The sequence below is a fragment of the Aquarana catesbeiana genome, linkage group LG04 (genome assembly GCF_042186555.1).
Source record: "Aquarana catesbeiana isolate 2022-GZ linkage group LG04, ASM4218655v1, whole genome shotgun sequence".
Lineage (NCBI taxonomy): Eukaryota > Metazoa > Chordata > Amphibia > Anura > Ranidae > Aquarana > Aquarana catesbeiana.
The window spans coordinates 46950865-46965788 of record NC_133327.1 but is presented as its reverse complement, the minus strand read 5'-3'; the positions used below and the strand labels follow the sequence as shown (position 1 = coordinate 46965788).

The 14924-nt window shown below is 41.9% G+C and overlaps 1 protein-coding gene across 2 annotated transcripts in view; it reads right to left on the bottom strand.

The window, feature by feature from the left end:
- The window catches only part of PKHD1 (PKHD1 ciliary IPT domain containing fibrocystin/polyductin), a 908610-nt gene that overhangs the window by 776830 nt on the left and 116856 nt on the right, over positions 1 to 14924 (bottom strand). For both annotated transcript variants that reach the window (XM_073625163.1, XM_073625162.1), the window contains exons 26-30: positions 14082 to 14187; positions 10408 to 10686; positions 7047 to 7171; positions 2938 to 3073; positions 1606 to 1798 (exon numbers count right to left, since the gene is read on the bottom strand). In XM_073625163.1, coding sequence (XP_073481264.1) covers positions 1606 to 1798; positions 2938 to 3073; positions 7047 to 7171; positions 10408 to 10686; positions 14082 to 14187 — 839 coding nt within the window. The remainder of the gene's footprint in view (positions 1 to 1605; positions 1799 to 2937; positions 3074 to 7046; positions 7172 to 10407; positions 10687 to 14081; positions 14188 to 14924) is intronic.

Genomic DNA, 14924 nt, shown 5'->3' with positions numbered 1-14924 from the left:
AAGAAGAGTTTCAGGCATGGATATGTTATATATAATTAAAGTTCTGTGAAAAAGTATTTGCCCCTTCCAGATTTTTTTTTTTTTTTCATATTTATCACATTTAAATGATTCAGATCATCAAACAAATAGTAACCACTTCAATACCGGGCACTTTCACCCCCTTCCTGCCCAAACCAATTTTCAGCTCTCAGCGCTGTCACACTTTGAATGACAATTTCTCAGTCATGCCAAGCTGTACTCAAACAAAATTGTTATTATTTTTTTCACACAAATAGAGCTTTCTTTTGATAGTATTTGATCACCACTGGGTTTTTTATTTTTTGTGAGATAAACGAAAAAATGAGCGAACATTTTGAAAAAAAAAAAACTTTTTTTAGTTTCTATTATAACATTTTGCAAATAAATATTTTTTTTTTATAAATCTGGGCAAAAAAAATTTAAATACTACATATCTTTGGTAAAAATAACCCCAAATTTGTGTAGATTATTTAGTCTGTGTGAAAGTTATAGTCTATAAGCTATGGTACCAATTGATCACACCTGATGCCTATCTCATTCCTTGAGACCCTGACATATCGGTATGGATGTCACACTACTTTCTCAAACTCAATCTTTGTAAAACTGAGTTTGTTATATTTCCTCCTTCCCGCCCCATGACTTTACCATTAAGATCAACAGCACAACCATTGGTCCCTCCACACATGCCAGGGTCCTGGGTGTAATCCTTGACTCTGACCTCTCCTTCAGCCCCCACATCCAATCACTGGCTAAATCCTGCCACCTTAACCTCCGCAACATCTCCAGAATTCAACCCTTCCTGACTAATGACACCACAAAACAACTTATTCACTCCTTGATTATTTCCCGCCTTGACCACTGCAACTCTCTCCTTAATGGCCTACCCTTACGCAGGCTATCCCCCCTTTCAGTCTATTATGAATGCTGCTGCTTGACTAATACACCTCACTAACCGATCCGTGAGTGCTGCTCCTCTCTGCCAAACCCTTCACTGGCTTCAGCTACCCCACCATATAAAATTTAAAATGCTAACCACAACATACAAGGCTATGCACAATATCTCCCCCAGCTACATCACCAACCTCATCCGTAGATTTTGCCCACATTCGTCCCCTCCACTCCTCCCAGGACCTCCCGCTCTCTAGCTCCCTTGTTACCTCCTCTCATGCTTGGCTTCAGGACTTCTCCAGAGGATGGGAGCCTCTCCCATCCTCTGGAACTCCCTGCCCCAGTATGTCTGATCAGCCCCATAACCTGTCCATCTTTAGGAGATCCCTAAAAACTCATTTATTCAGGAAAGCTTATCCCACCTCCACCTAAGAACTGTCCCGAGCCACCCCCATCAAATCATCCCCCGCACCTATTACCTTTTGTACCACCACCCCCTCCCTTTAGAATGTAAGCTCTATGAACAGAGCCCTCCTGTCCCTTCTGTATTGTACTGTAATTGTTCTGCCCCCCCTCTACATTGTAAAGCGTTGCGTAAACTGTTGGCGCTATATAAATCGTGTATAATAATAATAATAAAAACTTATATCTGTTCTCAGGACTCTAAATGACATGAATAACACAGAATGTTATGCTTACCCGGTAGTTTTGAGCAGGACCCCATTAATTGCAACAGATAAATTGTATAATCCAGATGGAAACTGGGGAAGAATCACCAGTATTCCTTGTGGGGTCACACTTTGGACTTGTGAAGAAACGTCATTGACTTTGACCTGCACCTCAGAACGATTGCTGTTGTCAAAGTCTGAAAGGCCTATAAAGACTTTACCACCTAAAACAGAGAATGCAGTGATACGTTTTGGTTCTTTTTGCCAGGACAACTTTAAAGGCAAGGTGTAAAATCACACTGGTGTGTCTGGCAATCAGATGTTGCTAAAAGAGCATGTTATAATACTTACTGCATATGTTGTCTGTCTTACCTGCTAAAACTTTCATAATTAGGTTCAGCTGGTCTGATGGTCTAGGCACCCCTGCTAGATAACACAGCCAGCTCCATGACCTCTAGTGCAGTTAAAGTGGAGTTCCACCTACTTTTACAACTCTTCAGCATCCCTCACTAAACTGTGCACTGTAAACGAATTGGATATTTTTAAAAAAATGTTCTCAGCACCTACTGTATATCTGCTGTATTCACTTTTCACTTCCTCCTCCCTGGCCGTGGCCCATCGCATCATTTCCTGTTTGCAATGCCTTCTGGGAAGGGGAGGCAATTTCCTCTGACACCGCCGTTGCTATGGAAACCTGACCTGAAACCTATTACACTGCTTGTGATGCACTGAGCATGTGCGAGATCTGCAAGGATTAGATCCAGGAAGAAATACAGTCTGGCTTCAGATGCCCACACTTAAGATGGCCACGGCCTGCTGTAAGTTTATAAAATTACAAACTATTGCTATAAACAAAACAGACCTTAGTTTACAGACTAACTTTACTAGAATACATTAAGCTTGTGTATTATAGGGGTATTTTTATTTAAAAAGTATAATTTCGGCCGGAACACCACTTTAAGCAGCACAGCTAGGTCAATAACTCCACTGACAGTTAGTTTACTGATGATTGGACAAAGAAGATGCAGCCATTCACAATGTGGGATTAAAAGCCATTGGCTCAGGGTTCTGAAAAATCAGTTACTCTCCACTGTAAGTAATGAAAGTTAATGACCAGCCTGACAGCCAGTTAGCTATTTCCTCTTAAGATAATAAAAAAATGGGTCATTTTTCCCACATATCTTTCCTTTATTGTCCAATAGTGTCATATTTAAAAATGATTTTAGGGAACACGATCTTTTACATACAGTACCTAATGATAAAACGTAATTAATGCATTTGTTTGTCTTTACATAGATGTGAGCATATTGATCATTATAAATACCTTGTATATTGTAAATATGTCTTTTAATTTTTGTCATACCTGCTGTGCTGCTCACGTTCGGAGTGATGGAAGTGATTGCAGGGTTTAACGAAGAGTCAAATTGAATCTGTTCAGAGAAGGTGATCCAGTGCTGGCCGGTTTTAATCCTTACATTTCCCCCATGCACATCATCAGTCTGTAACAATGACAAATCTAGTGATTATAAAAAGGCACCTCCACTACACAGGTTCAATAGCCAGCCATGCAGTCATAGGGATTGATTTACTAAAGGAAAATAGACTGTGCACTTTGCAAAGTGCAGTTGCACTCTGCAAGAGCAGTTGCTCCAGAGCTTAGTAAATAAGCAGAAACTCTGCTGACTTCCATCATCCAATCATGTACAAGCAAAAATGCTGTTATTTTACATTTTCCTTGCACGTGATTGGGTATTCTCATTTACTAAGCTCTGGAGCAACAGCTCTTGCAGAGTGCAACTGCAGTTTGCAAAGTGCATAGTCTATTTGCCTTTAGTAAATCAACCCCTATATTGCTGTGCCAAAATTGTGCACACAGTAAACTTAAAAGAAAAATTCTACACACACTTACTTTGTTATACTATACATTTACTCAATTTGCAGGCCAACCTATTCAGATCAAACTGCCACCACTGTGTATATGTGGATATTTGTGTATCACTTCATGGAATGTAAACTTGTCATAAATCTGGGCACTTCTAATTGAGGGTTTGATGAAAAATGGTATAGGCAGAGGTTATCTTCAGAGAAAATGGCACCATGAAATAATAAGTCCAGAACTAGTCTCTGCCCTCTTTCCTCCCAGCCCTCCTTAGGCCCCTTTCATACTGGTCAGGTCCATCTGTCAGATTTTCATGCAGGCCTGATTGTAAGCTCCACGCAGATCTCTGGACAAGTGAATATAAATGGATGCATGTACCTCTGAGTCCATCCAGGCCTGGAAAAAAATGGAAAAAGAATGCATCCTTTTCTGTTTTTCTGGACCTAAGCATTATGAATCAGAGGTAGCCTCATGTAAATGGACACAAGTCTTTTACATGTGGCAGCCCATAGAGCCATGGTGGGTCTACCAACATCTGGTGTCAAAATGCGGAGAAAAAAATGAATAGGCATGGATGTCACAAAAGTGACATTCATCCCATTCAGCTCCGATTCAGCAAATAATCTGCTTACAGATCCCCAATCGAACAGACCCAGCATGTTTAAGGAACCTACTGGTCAAAGAGATGACTGCTGTTCTAACTAACCTTGACTTATGCATTATTTCATTATAAGTTCAATATGAATTGACAAGTGTTGTCAAAAGATGGCAGATGGCAGCTGTCACAAGAAGCTAACGCAACATGAGCTTAAACACGTTTCCTGAACTTCAGGGATACTGCATCAGTTTCAGCCTAGATGAAGGGATTGCTATTGACCTTGTACACTTAAGGCCATATTCATAAACCAGTGAATGTGGCTTTTGCCAAACATTTACTGGTGGTGAATAAATCACTGACATTTCATTTATCCCTTTCGCGGCCACCTTGTAAGTCTTGGCATTAGCGTGGGCTTTAGAAAACACTCCAGGACTGTGCTTTCACCTGCCAAGCGGACTGTCAGCTTTCTGCTGGAAGTGATTCAGGTGGCTGTAAAACTGCCTAATCAATTCCACACAACCCTTCCACAATTCCACCCAACCCTTCCACACTTCCAAACAACCCTTCCACAATTCCACACCATCCTTCCACACTTCCATACAATCCTTGGCAGAAAACACATGCAGCAGGGAGAATTACCAGCTGCAACCATTTGGTGAACATGAGATTCTCTACTTTATAAATATTAGTTTTTCCCTATGTAAAGACCAAACACTTATCCAATCAAAGGGAGCTACAAACACCTAAACTTTGTAGTTCCAGAAAGAACCAGCTTGAGAAAAAAAAATTAACAAAAAAATGCAAAAATTCTCCAGAGCACATGATCCATGCTTGCTTTGCAAACAAATGGCTCTATGTGCTTTACACAGTCCAGCAGGATCTTTTTGACTCTCTGAAGGTAACAGGTCCACCACATTAATACATTTTCTCACAACTCAGGGTTTGTTTTGAGCCTCTCAAGCTCCCCGCTTTCACCATGTAGATCCTAACAGGGGTTTTGCCACAGGTTATGTTTTTCTCTTTCAAATCTCTTTTAACACCATGAACCATTTCCCAAATTTAACCTTGCGAGGGTAGATAATTATGCGTTGTCCTTTGCAATATGATACCTGTAGACATGGAGTAAGCATGTCCAGTGTGAAGGACCCCACAATATTGCCCTATGTAGCCCATTATTCCCCTATATCTAACTGATGCCTGCAGAGGGGAACTGCTTATTTTGAAAGCCAGACACTTTTTTCATGGTGGGCCGCAAATTGCTTGATAACATAGAGGTGCTGATCTCCTCTTGACATGGAGTAAGCAAGTTCAGTGTGATGGACCCCACAGTCTGGCCATACACAGCCCTCCAATCCCCCTGTACCTACTTGATGCCTTCAGAGTAAGCAGTGATTATTTCAAAAGCCAGACACTTTGTTCATGATGAACCACATTTTGCTTGATAACATATAGAGGTGCTGACCTCCTCTTGTAATGGAGTAAGAATGTCCAGTGTGATGGACCCCACAATCTGACACTACATAGCCCCCATGTTCCCCTGTACCTAATTAATACCTGCAGAGGGGTAACTGCTTATTTTCAAAACCAGACACTTTGTTCATGGTGGACCACACTTTGCTTGATAACATAGAGGTGCTGATCTCCTCTTGACATTAAGTAAGTATGTCCAGTGTGATGGACCCCAAAATCTGGCCCTTTTGTAGACCCCCTATTCCCTGTACTTAAATGAAGAATCAGCAATGCTTATTTTCAAACCCAGACACCGTGTTGATGGTGGACTGCACTTTGCTTGATAACAGATGTGTTGATCTCTTCTCTACTTGACATGGAGTAAGCATGTCCAGTGTGATGGACCCCAAAATCTGGCACTACATAACTCCCATATCCCCCTGTACCGAACTGATGCCGGCAGAGTGGGCACTGCTTACTTTTAAAACCAGACACCTTGATCATGGTTGACCACACTTTGCTTGATAACATGCTTTGTTAATAGGCACTGCCGTGCCACACATTTCACAGAGTATGCCTTCTAAACTACAGAGGTGATGAGAGAAGGAGTTGTATGAGGCGGAGTCAGTAAAGAAGTCACAGTTACAAGCATCAAGATACCATGGGATATGTAGTCTTTAGAAATGGTGGAGAACCTGCAAAGCATACAGGGAATCCAGAAAATTGTGGAAAGAGATGGCCAGCAGGCAGGCAGTAGGTTTTTCAAGTAAGCTTATATTGGATTGTCAAATTGAACTATTGTTTTTTTTGTATTACAATGCTGGTGTTATTAAAGTGATTGTAAGGGTTCGTTTTTTTTTTTTTAAATAACAAACATATCATACTTACCTCCACTGTGCAGCTCGTTTTGCACAGAGTGGCCCCGAACCTGCTCTTCTGGGGTTCCCCGGTGGGTCTCTCGGGGCTTCTCCCCACATCAGATAACCCCCTAGAAGAAGCGCTCCTGAGAGGCCTACTTTGAGGGCGTGATCCCGAGTCCAGCATTTGGCGTCCATAGCTGCTGAATGTATGGCTCGGCCTCACCCCCCCGGTGTCCGCGTCATTGGATTTGATTGACAGCAGCGGGAGCCCATGGCTGCACTGTTATCAATCTAGCCAATCAGGATACAAGACACCGACTAGAGCTGGTGTGCTCGTCCCTGACGAGAGAAAAAGAAGGTTCTTAGTCAGTCACCATGCATCTGAGTTTAGAGGGCTTACAGGGGCAAATTACTAATAACAAACATAGGTATATAATAAATAGGGTGGTATTTGAATTAATTCAAAATTATTATGAGCAGAAATCTAAATGTTAATATATATTCAGTTTATAATTTAGTTTTTATGGCATTAGCTCTTATATGATTTGTGTATGAAAATAAAAAACTATTTTTGATAACATTTTGTTATGAGTGGTATCTCAAAAGGCCAGTGTGTGTGTGTACGGTACATTTCTTTTTTTTTTTTTTCCTAACTAAATACTTTGTATGACATCCAGAGTACATACCTGGGAGGATGTAACACATGTGATTGTTGTACAGTTGTATGTCCATAGTAAACATGGATAAGAACCAAACTCTACCATGCTAACGTCACCAAAGTGAACACCTATTAAAGTGATTATCTGACCCCCTGAAAGAACAAATTACAGCACATGGTTAGTTCTATTAAAAAGCAACTCTAGACAATAAGTGCAATTAATTTGTGAATTGATATCCAGAGATTATCAGCAAGTCTGAAAGTCAACTATATATCTTTAAACTGAATTTGACATGATCTACTGTAGCTGTATTCAGCAAGTTTTGCAAGGTACCTCTGGCAGGGCAGAAGCTACTTGATCTTATGCAATTTATCCTTGCTGTTTAAGGAACTACAGGAGGCTTAGTTGGGAACAAGGAACAGTCTGCATTAAGATTTAGGTTCACCAAGAAAATTAGGATACCAGAAACTATAGATATTGAGAAGACAGTGGAGCTGTTATGACGTTCCCTCGCAGGTGCAGGTCCCTTGCTCACTGAGGTGCGGAATCTAAGCACCAGCCGGTTCTCACCAGCACTCCTGTTGGTGGAGATGGATTTTGCTGCATGTTGATACCAGGTCTCAACCCTCAGGGTTGCTCCACCAAGAGGACAGGAAGGCTATACTGTGGAGACGGTACACCAAATGTTAGGCAAAAGAGTAGTCAGATCCAGGCAAAAGTCGTGGGCAGGCAAGAAAGTAATCAGGTCCAGGCAAAGATCATTGACAGATGGCAGGCAAGTGAGTGGTCAGGTCCAGGCAAAGGTCGTGGTCAGGCAGAAATTTTATAGCCTGCTCTCAAACTTTGTGTGTCGGAAAATCCAATGGAAAATGTGTGATGGAGCCTACATCCGACAATGAGATCCTATCACACATTTTCCATCGGAAAATCCGACCGTGTGTACGGCAGAGATTTTGAAAGCAGGGGTTCTGGATGACAGAAGTCTTGGTGGGGCTGGATTTACTGCAACAGGAAAACACTGCAGAGTGAATGCCAGGATTAGAGTCAGCAAAAAGGCTCTGCCTGGAGTCCACCTTTAAGGAGGCAATCCATGCAGAATGGACAGTTCAGTTTTTGGTAGAAGTTGGCTAGTAAAAGTAACCACCTATCTGCTTCATATAACTTTCAGGGACTTTCAAGGGGTTAGGTCTTTGCTTGAGTTCCCACTTCTGCATTCTTGCTTCCTCCACTACAAGATAGCCTTTAATTTATCTTAAATTATGCAGAATGCAGCAGAAGAAACAAGGCCATAAGGACTGAGCTGAGAGACATGCAGAAGAGGTTGCCAGCTTGAGCGCTTCATCAGGAAGCAGGCACATCAAAAGGCAGGACCTGTCCTAATGCAGGGTCCAGTGAAGTACAGTAGTTGATGGCTCATTGATGAGGATATACTTTGCCAATGTTGCTGTGGGTGCTAAAGGACCTGTACTAGGTCAGTGAAAACACTCAATTTCTCTCTAAAAAAAAGAAAAGGTGGATGGGAGGACAAAATCCCAGAGAGACCAGTAAGAATTAGGAAGTCAGCAAATACCTAAGCCTACCAGATGCCACCTGTAACAATTTTTTCTTTGGGGGATTGCATGGTTTTTACATTCATCTCTAGGCAACAGAAAAAAAATTACCTTGCGCTGGGGCCTCCACGCAAAGCTCAGACAGGTTTTCCTCTGCACTGTGCAACCAAACCCCTGGAGCTTCTTCTCCATGGCAGTCCGGATGGTGGTTGCTTGCGGACGTCACATAAAATGTAGGACCAACAGTCTTGCAATGTATGTAAAAATGGTAAGGGCCCAACCCACAACCCAAAGCACCTGCTTCTTGAGCAAGGAATGAGGTATTACATCTTATTTCCTTACCTCTATACCTAACAACAAGGGTTTTTTCTTAAGCCTGGAATACAGGGTTAAGATTGCCAGGTGAAACAAATTTTGGCCTTTGTGGTAAGTTTTGGTGCTCGCTCCACAGTATTTGTGCTTTACTGTTCCTTCCCACAATGCAAATTTATGGCTCAACTGACTCACTGAAAACAGTGCATTTCCTATGTGTCTGATTTAATCCCAACAGTTATGAGTTTACTTTTACAGGTAATTTTAAAATCTCCATATATCAAAATAAACAGAAAGTCATATAAAAATGAATTTAATGTAAACATTTCAATACAAATTTGCTGATCACTAGTCATGTGAAAGAACAGGTTGACCTTTCCTTTCTTCTTCATATTCTTCCAACTCTTTTAGTATGTATAATATAGCTGTTTTGTTATGTCCTCTGAATACAGCTAACTTTGATCTCAGGTTTACCCTTCTTCAGTCACAAAGAAAAATATGCCTTTACACTACATCAAACATTGCATATTACAAAATGAATGATCTTACATCAAACTGATTGATGAACAGGATAAGTGGTATATTCTCTTTAAAGCTGAACTCCAGACAGATAAACACAAATCATTGAAGCAATGTATTAATATAATGCATTTTAAATGCAACTCACGCGTGAATATGTATTGATAACAGCCCCTTCAATCTACTGTACAGTAGCACTCTGACTGGGAGGGGGAGAATCCACTACTCTGGGAAAACCATGCTCTGCTGCATGCGCATGGAACAAATTTAAGGGTTCGTTCACACTGGGGGTTGGGAGGCAGTAAAACCACATGGCTAAGCCATGTTTTTACCGACCCCAAACTGCTGCCCCTATAGCTGAAAAGGCTGCAGATGGGGTGAATACATGCTAAGGCTGTGATGCTTTGCTTCATGGACGAAATTATACTCCCTATCATGTTTGATATGCACTACCACCCATTGAACGTCAAAATGACAAAACTTGTTGGGGTGGAGCCAAGCCACCCAGCTAGAGAAAGAGCCAGGCAAGCTGAGGTCCAAAGACTGCTGATTGTTTGATGTACAGGAATAGACAGGGCTGCTGGCATACCTATGTAATCAGTATTCAAAAGCGTTTGAGATAGTGATTTTTGAATGTGAGTTGCATGTAGCAGATACAGTGGGGTTGTGATTTGTGGAGTTTGTTTCAAGTGCAGACATCTTTTTTTAATTTTGGTTAAAAGAAGAAGACAGGAGTAAAATAAGTAAAATCATGGCCCTGCCAGGTTAGGGCAGGGAGGTGACCGATCTTTATAGTTCAGCTGCAGAGAAAGTCAGATTATCGACCTGGCTGTGTTATGTGGTACTGCTGAATAAATCTCAGGACTGGCTGGACAAACGTACAAATACCGTGGCAGGTAAAACAGCTCCTGTATACATTATCAGTTGTGTATTTATCAGTTTGCCAGAGGTCAGCTTTTAGGGAAAGCAACATATTACTGCCATTAATTTGTACCCTGACAACTCACCGATTTGTGAAATAACAGACGGAACGACACTGAAGAGTCTGGGTGTAATGCAAATAAAGAGGGAATCTCCACTTCCATTTACTGCAAAACCCACCGGCTTCACATGAACTGTGACCACGTATGACCCCATTGCTAGACATGACTTGGTGCAGCACACTATACTTGATGTATTCACATCAATAATATCACACTCTGTCTCATTGATTAATACATGGATGTCCGCTGGGCTTCTGGAAAAGCCTGATCCGGCAATATTGATGGTATAATCACATCTGCTACCTGCACAGATAATGACAAGACAAGATAACAGACAAGTTGGCCTTTAGATCACAGGATTTCACAAATCCAATAATTCTCATGCAAATGTTTCCTCTAGCGCTTAATGATCATTATTACTTTTTTTAACTTTGCTAGTATAAGAATGTAAAAAAAGATTAAAAGAGTTTGCATGCATAATTGTAACCTCCCCAGCAGCCCTAGACTGGTACCCCCTCGTTATCTTTTCTTCTGAAAAGCAACCGGACCGGCAGCAGTGCTGTGGTGGCAGGACTAGCAACTCCTATCCTTTAAAATGGCCAGCACTGCTCTTGAAGAGCTTAGAAACTTCCCAATGTTTGGCATTTGAACTAGGCATCAAACACAACACAGAGAATTGGCCAGAGGGCCTCCCAAGTTTTTTATGGTGGGGTCAAGCTATCAAGAGTGTCTCTCTCATTCATTCAAATGCAACCATTTAGTGGGATTGTAGGGCCTGGTAAATGGCAACTGACAACTGCCATTGATGTGAGTTGCAAAACAAACATAGACACTACTACTTTTTTTTCACTGGAGGACAACCCAAGTTGTTATGCCATTCATTAAATTGCAACCATTCAGTTGGGTTGTGGTAGGATCACGCCAATAACAGTGGCTCCCTCATTCATTTAATTGCAGCCCTTTGGTGGGGTTGTGGGGCCTGGTGAGCAGCAACTGACAATTGCCATTGAAATGGACTATATTACAAACATAGACACCATCCGCTACCTATTTTTAACCAGAGGACCACCCAAGTTGTTATGCCATCAGGAGTGGCTTTACCATTCATTAAATTGCAACTGTTCAGTTGGGTTGTAGTACGATCATATCATCAACAGTGGCTCTCGGTTGCCACTCACCAGGCCCCACAACCCCACTAAATGGTTGCTACTGAATGAATGTGAACTGTAACAAGCATAGACATTTTCCACTACCTATTGTCAGTTACCTCAATTCAGTTGCTCCTCAAGTTGAACTGGTTATATTTGTTTGAGATCTGTCTGCCCCTGTACTTGCGATTACTGTTTTACTCTTGTTAGTCATGGTAACTTTTACACCTAATTTAAGCTGTCTAAAATCAATGTATTATTGTACACAAATAAACCCATGTCCCACTATTATATTAGATTTTGACTAATATTAAAGCCTATTTGCAACTTTTGTGACCCAGTTGTTACTATCTGGGCCGTTTTTATACTTTCTGAAAATGCTGGCTATCACTGGATTTTGGTGGGGACCCCTCGCCTTTTTTTTAAATTTTGGCATTGGGTTCCCCTCAAAATCCATGCCAAACCCTAAGGGTCTGCTATGTATTGGGGGGGCCCCCACGCCGATTTTTTATCTTTATTTTTTAATGCCGGCACTTGTTTGTTTACATTCAGCTGTCAGCAGGGAATCCCACTGTCAGCAAGGAATCCCACTGACAGCAGATGAGTCATGGCTGTTAAGGATGTGGCAGCTCCTTACCAACCAGATATTCCAAGTAAAACAAAACAAATGCCTAAGATGCAAAATTAATTAAGAAAACAAATTGGTTCTATTAACGAATGCACCCGAAACTAAATTCTTCAATTAATAAATGTATCTGACTCTAAACAAAAATTTGAGGCGTGCACATGTCTAATGTAGGCCGCCCGCATTGTTACTGCTGATTCACAAATCATTCATAAACACAGAATATGAGGACCTACTGCACTGCGAGACCTGCAGACATCTCATCATACATATTTGAACATCACATTAAATATTGCTTTCAAAAATGTAATTTAGCTTTTCTACTAACCTTTTCCAATACTGAAAAATATTTGGGCCTTTTTTACCAAAACTTCCGAATTGAACATTACATCTTACTAAACACACAAGGCCCATACTTCCTTTACGTCAACAAAAAATCTATTGTCAGCCTGTCCACCTGAAAATTGGACTTCCACTAAAGTGGATGGAGTTTGGGCCGCACTGACCAACTGGGAAGTAGAAGATTGGGCATACTGACAAACTAGGAAGATTAAAAAAACACTGGGCACACTGACCAACTGGGAGGATTGTAGAAGACTGGGTACACTGACCAACTTGAAAGATTGTAGAAGACTGGGCACACTGGCCAACTGGGAAGATTGTAGAGACCGAACACACTGACCAACTGGGAAGAATGTAGAAGACTGGGCACACTGACCATCTTGAGGATTGTAGAGAATGGGGCACACTGACAAACTGGGAAGATTGTAGAAGACTGGACAACCTGACCGAATGAGAATATTGTAGAAGACTGGGCACACTGACCAACTGGGAAGACTGTAGAGGCTGGGCACACTGACCAACTGGGAGGATTGTAGAAGATTAGGCACATTGACCAACTAGGAAGGTTGTACAGTAGAAGACTGGGCACACTGACCAACTGGGAAGATTGTAGAGACTGGGCACACTGACCAACCAGGAAGATTGTAAAAGACTGGGCACACTGACCATCTTGGAAGATTGTAGAAACTGGGCATACTGACCAACCGGCAAGATTGTAGAGACTGGGACCACTGGGCACACTGACCAACTGGGAGGATTGTAGAAGATTGGGTACACTGACCAACAAGGAAGATTGTAGAAGACTGGGCACACTGGCTATCTGGGAAAACTGTAGAGACTGGGCACACTGACCAACTGGGAGGATTGTAGAAGATTGGGTACACTGACCAACTAGGAAGATTGTAGAAGACTGGGTACACTGACCAACTGGGAAGATTGTAGACACTGGGCACACTGACCAATTGGGAAGATTACAGAGACTGGGAACAATGACCAACTGGGAAGATTGTAGAGACTGGGCACACTGACCAACCAGGAGGATTGTAGAAGACTGGGCACACTGACCAATTGGGAGGATTGTAGAAGACTGGGCACACTGACCAATTGGGAGGATTGTAGAAGGCTGGCCACACTGACCAATTGGGAGGATTGTAGAAGGCTGGCCACACTGACCGACTAGGAAGATTGTAGTAGACTGGGCACACACTGGGAAGATTGTAGAAGACTTGGCACACTGACCAACTGGGAAGACTGTAGAGACTGGGCACACTGACCAACTGGGAGGATTGTAGAAGACTGGGCACACTGACCAACTGGGAAGACAGCACAGCAATGTTCCTTTTCCATATAAAGATATCCTGTTTAAAAATGTCTAGCGTGGGGAAGGGGATTATTAACAGATACGTGCATTTATAAGTACATGTTTGAATTGTAGGTGAAAATAGAAGGCACCACAGGAAGAATACACAAATACACCCACATCATATAGTATATACTCCATACAGACAGCATTCCTAGTAGTGACTAAACATGGGTCTCCAGCACTGTAATGCTACCAGAGTTATCAGACATGGTGTAAATACCTGTAGAGTACTGAATGTCTGTCACTACTGGGGTTACACTCAAAAGAGGCTGGAAGGTACAAGAACCCGAACATCTGGCTGGGATGTCATTCACATGAACAGTGACCTGCATAGGAAGAATAGCGTCACATCATTACCTTTATTACTACTAAACACAAATTAGCTAAACACATTCCTGGTGCTTCAAAACAACATATGTGCAAAATTTTACAGTCTGTTGTCTTTAGAAAGCAGTAATAACCTGAGCAGAAAAGCCTGTCCCCTGCCTGCATGTTTTAGAGAAGGACCCTTCCACTCAGTTGAGAAGCAGTGGTCTCTATACAGAGGTCTGACACACCCTCTGAACAGTCAGAGTAAGAGCTTTCCACTCAGCAAAAGTCATGTCTCTTGCTGATTGGAGCATTTTAGGTTTGACTCCACAGGGGGTGTGCCAGACTTCTGCAAAGTGACCACTGCTTCCACACAGAGAGAAAGAGGCCATCTCTGTAGCATGATGGCAGGGGACAGGCCTTTCTACTTAGGTTGTGGCTACTTTCTTCAGAAAATGAACTGATTTAAACTGAAAGTTGAGCTCCAATACAATCTCAAATATATAACAGACCAAGAATGAAATAATGTAAAACACATTTTTAAAGATACATAACTGTTCAGAAATCCTTTCTTAAACTTTTGTTTGCCAAGGTCTACCTTTTCTTTATGTAGCGCACCCAACGTAGGATCCCACTTGACTTTGAAACATCTTTAGGGACAACTCCTAGTATATACAGTCCTATATGCAGCTCCTTTCCTTCCTCCGGGATTCCCAGCCACTATACTTGTAGGATGTAGGTTGACACCACTAAC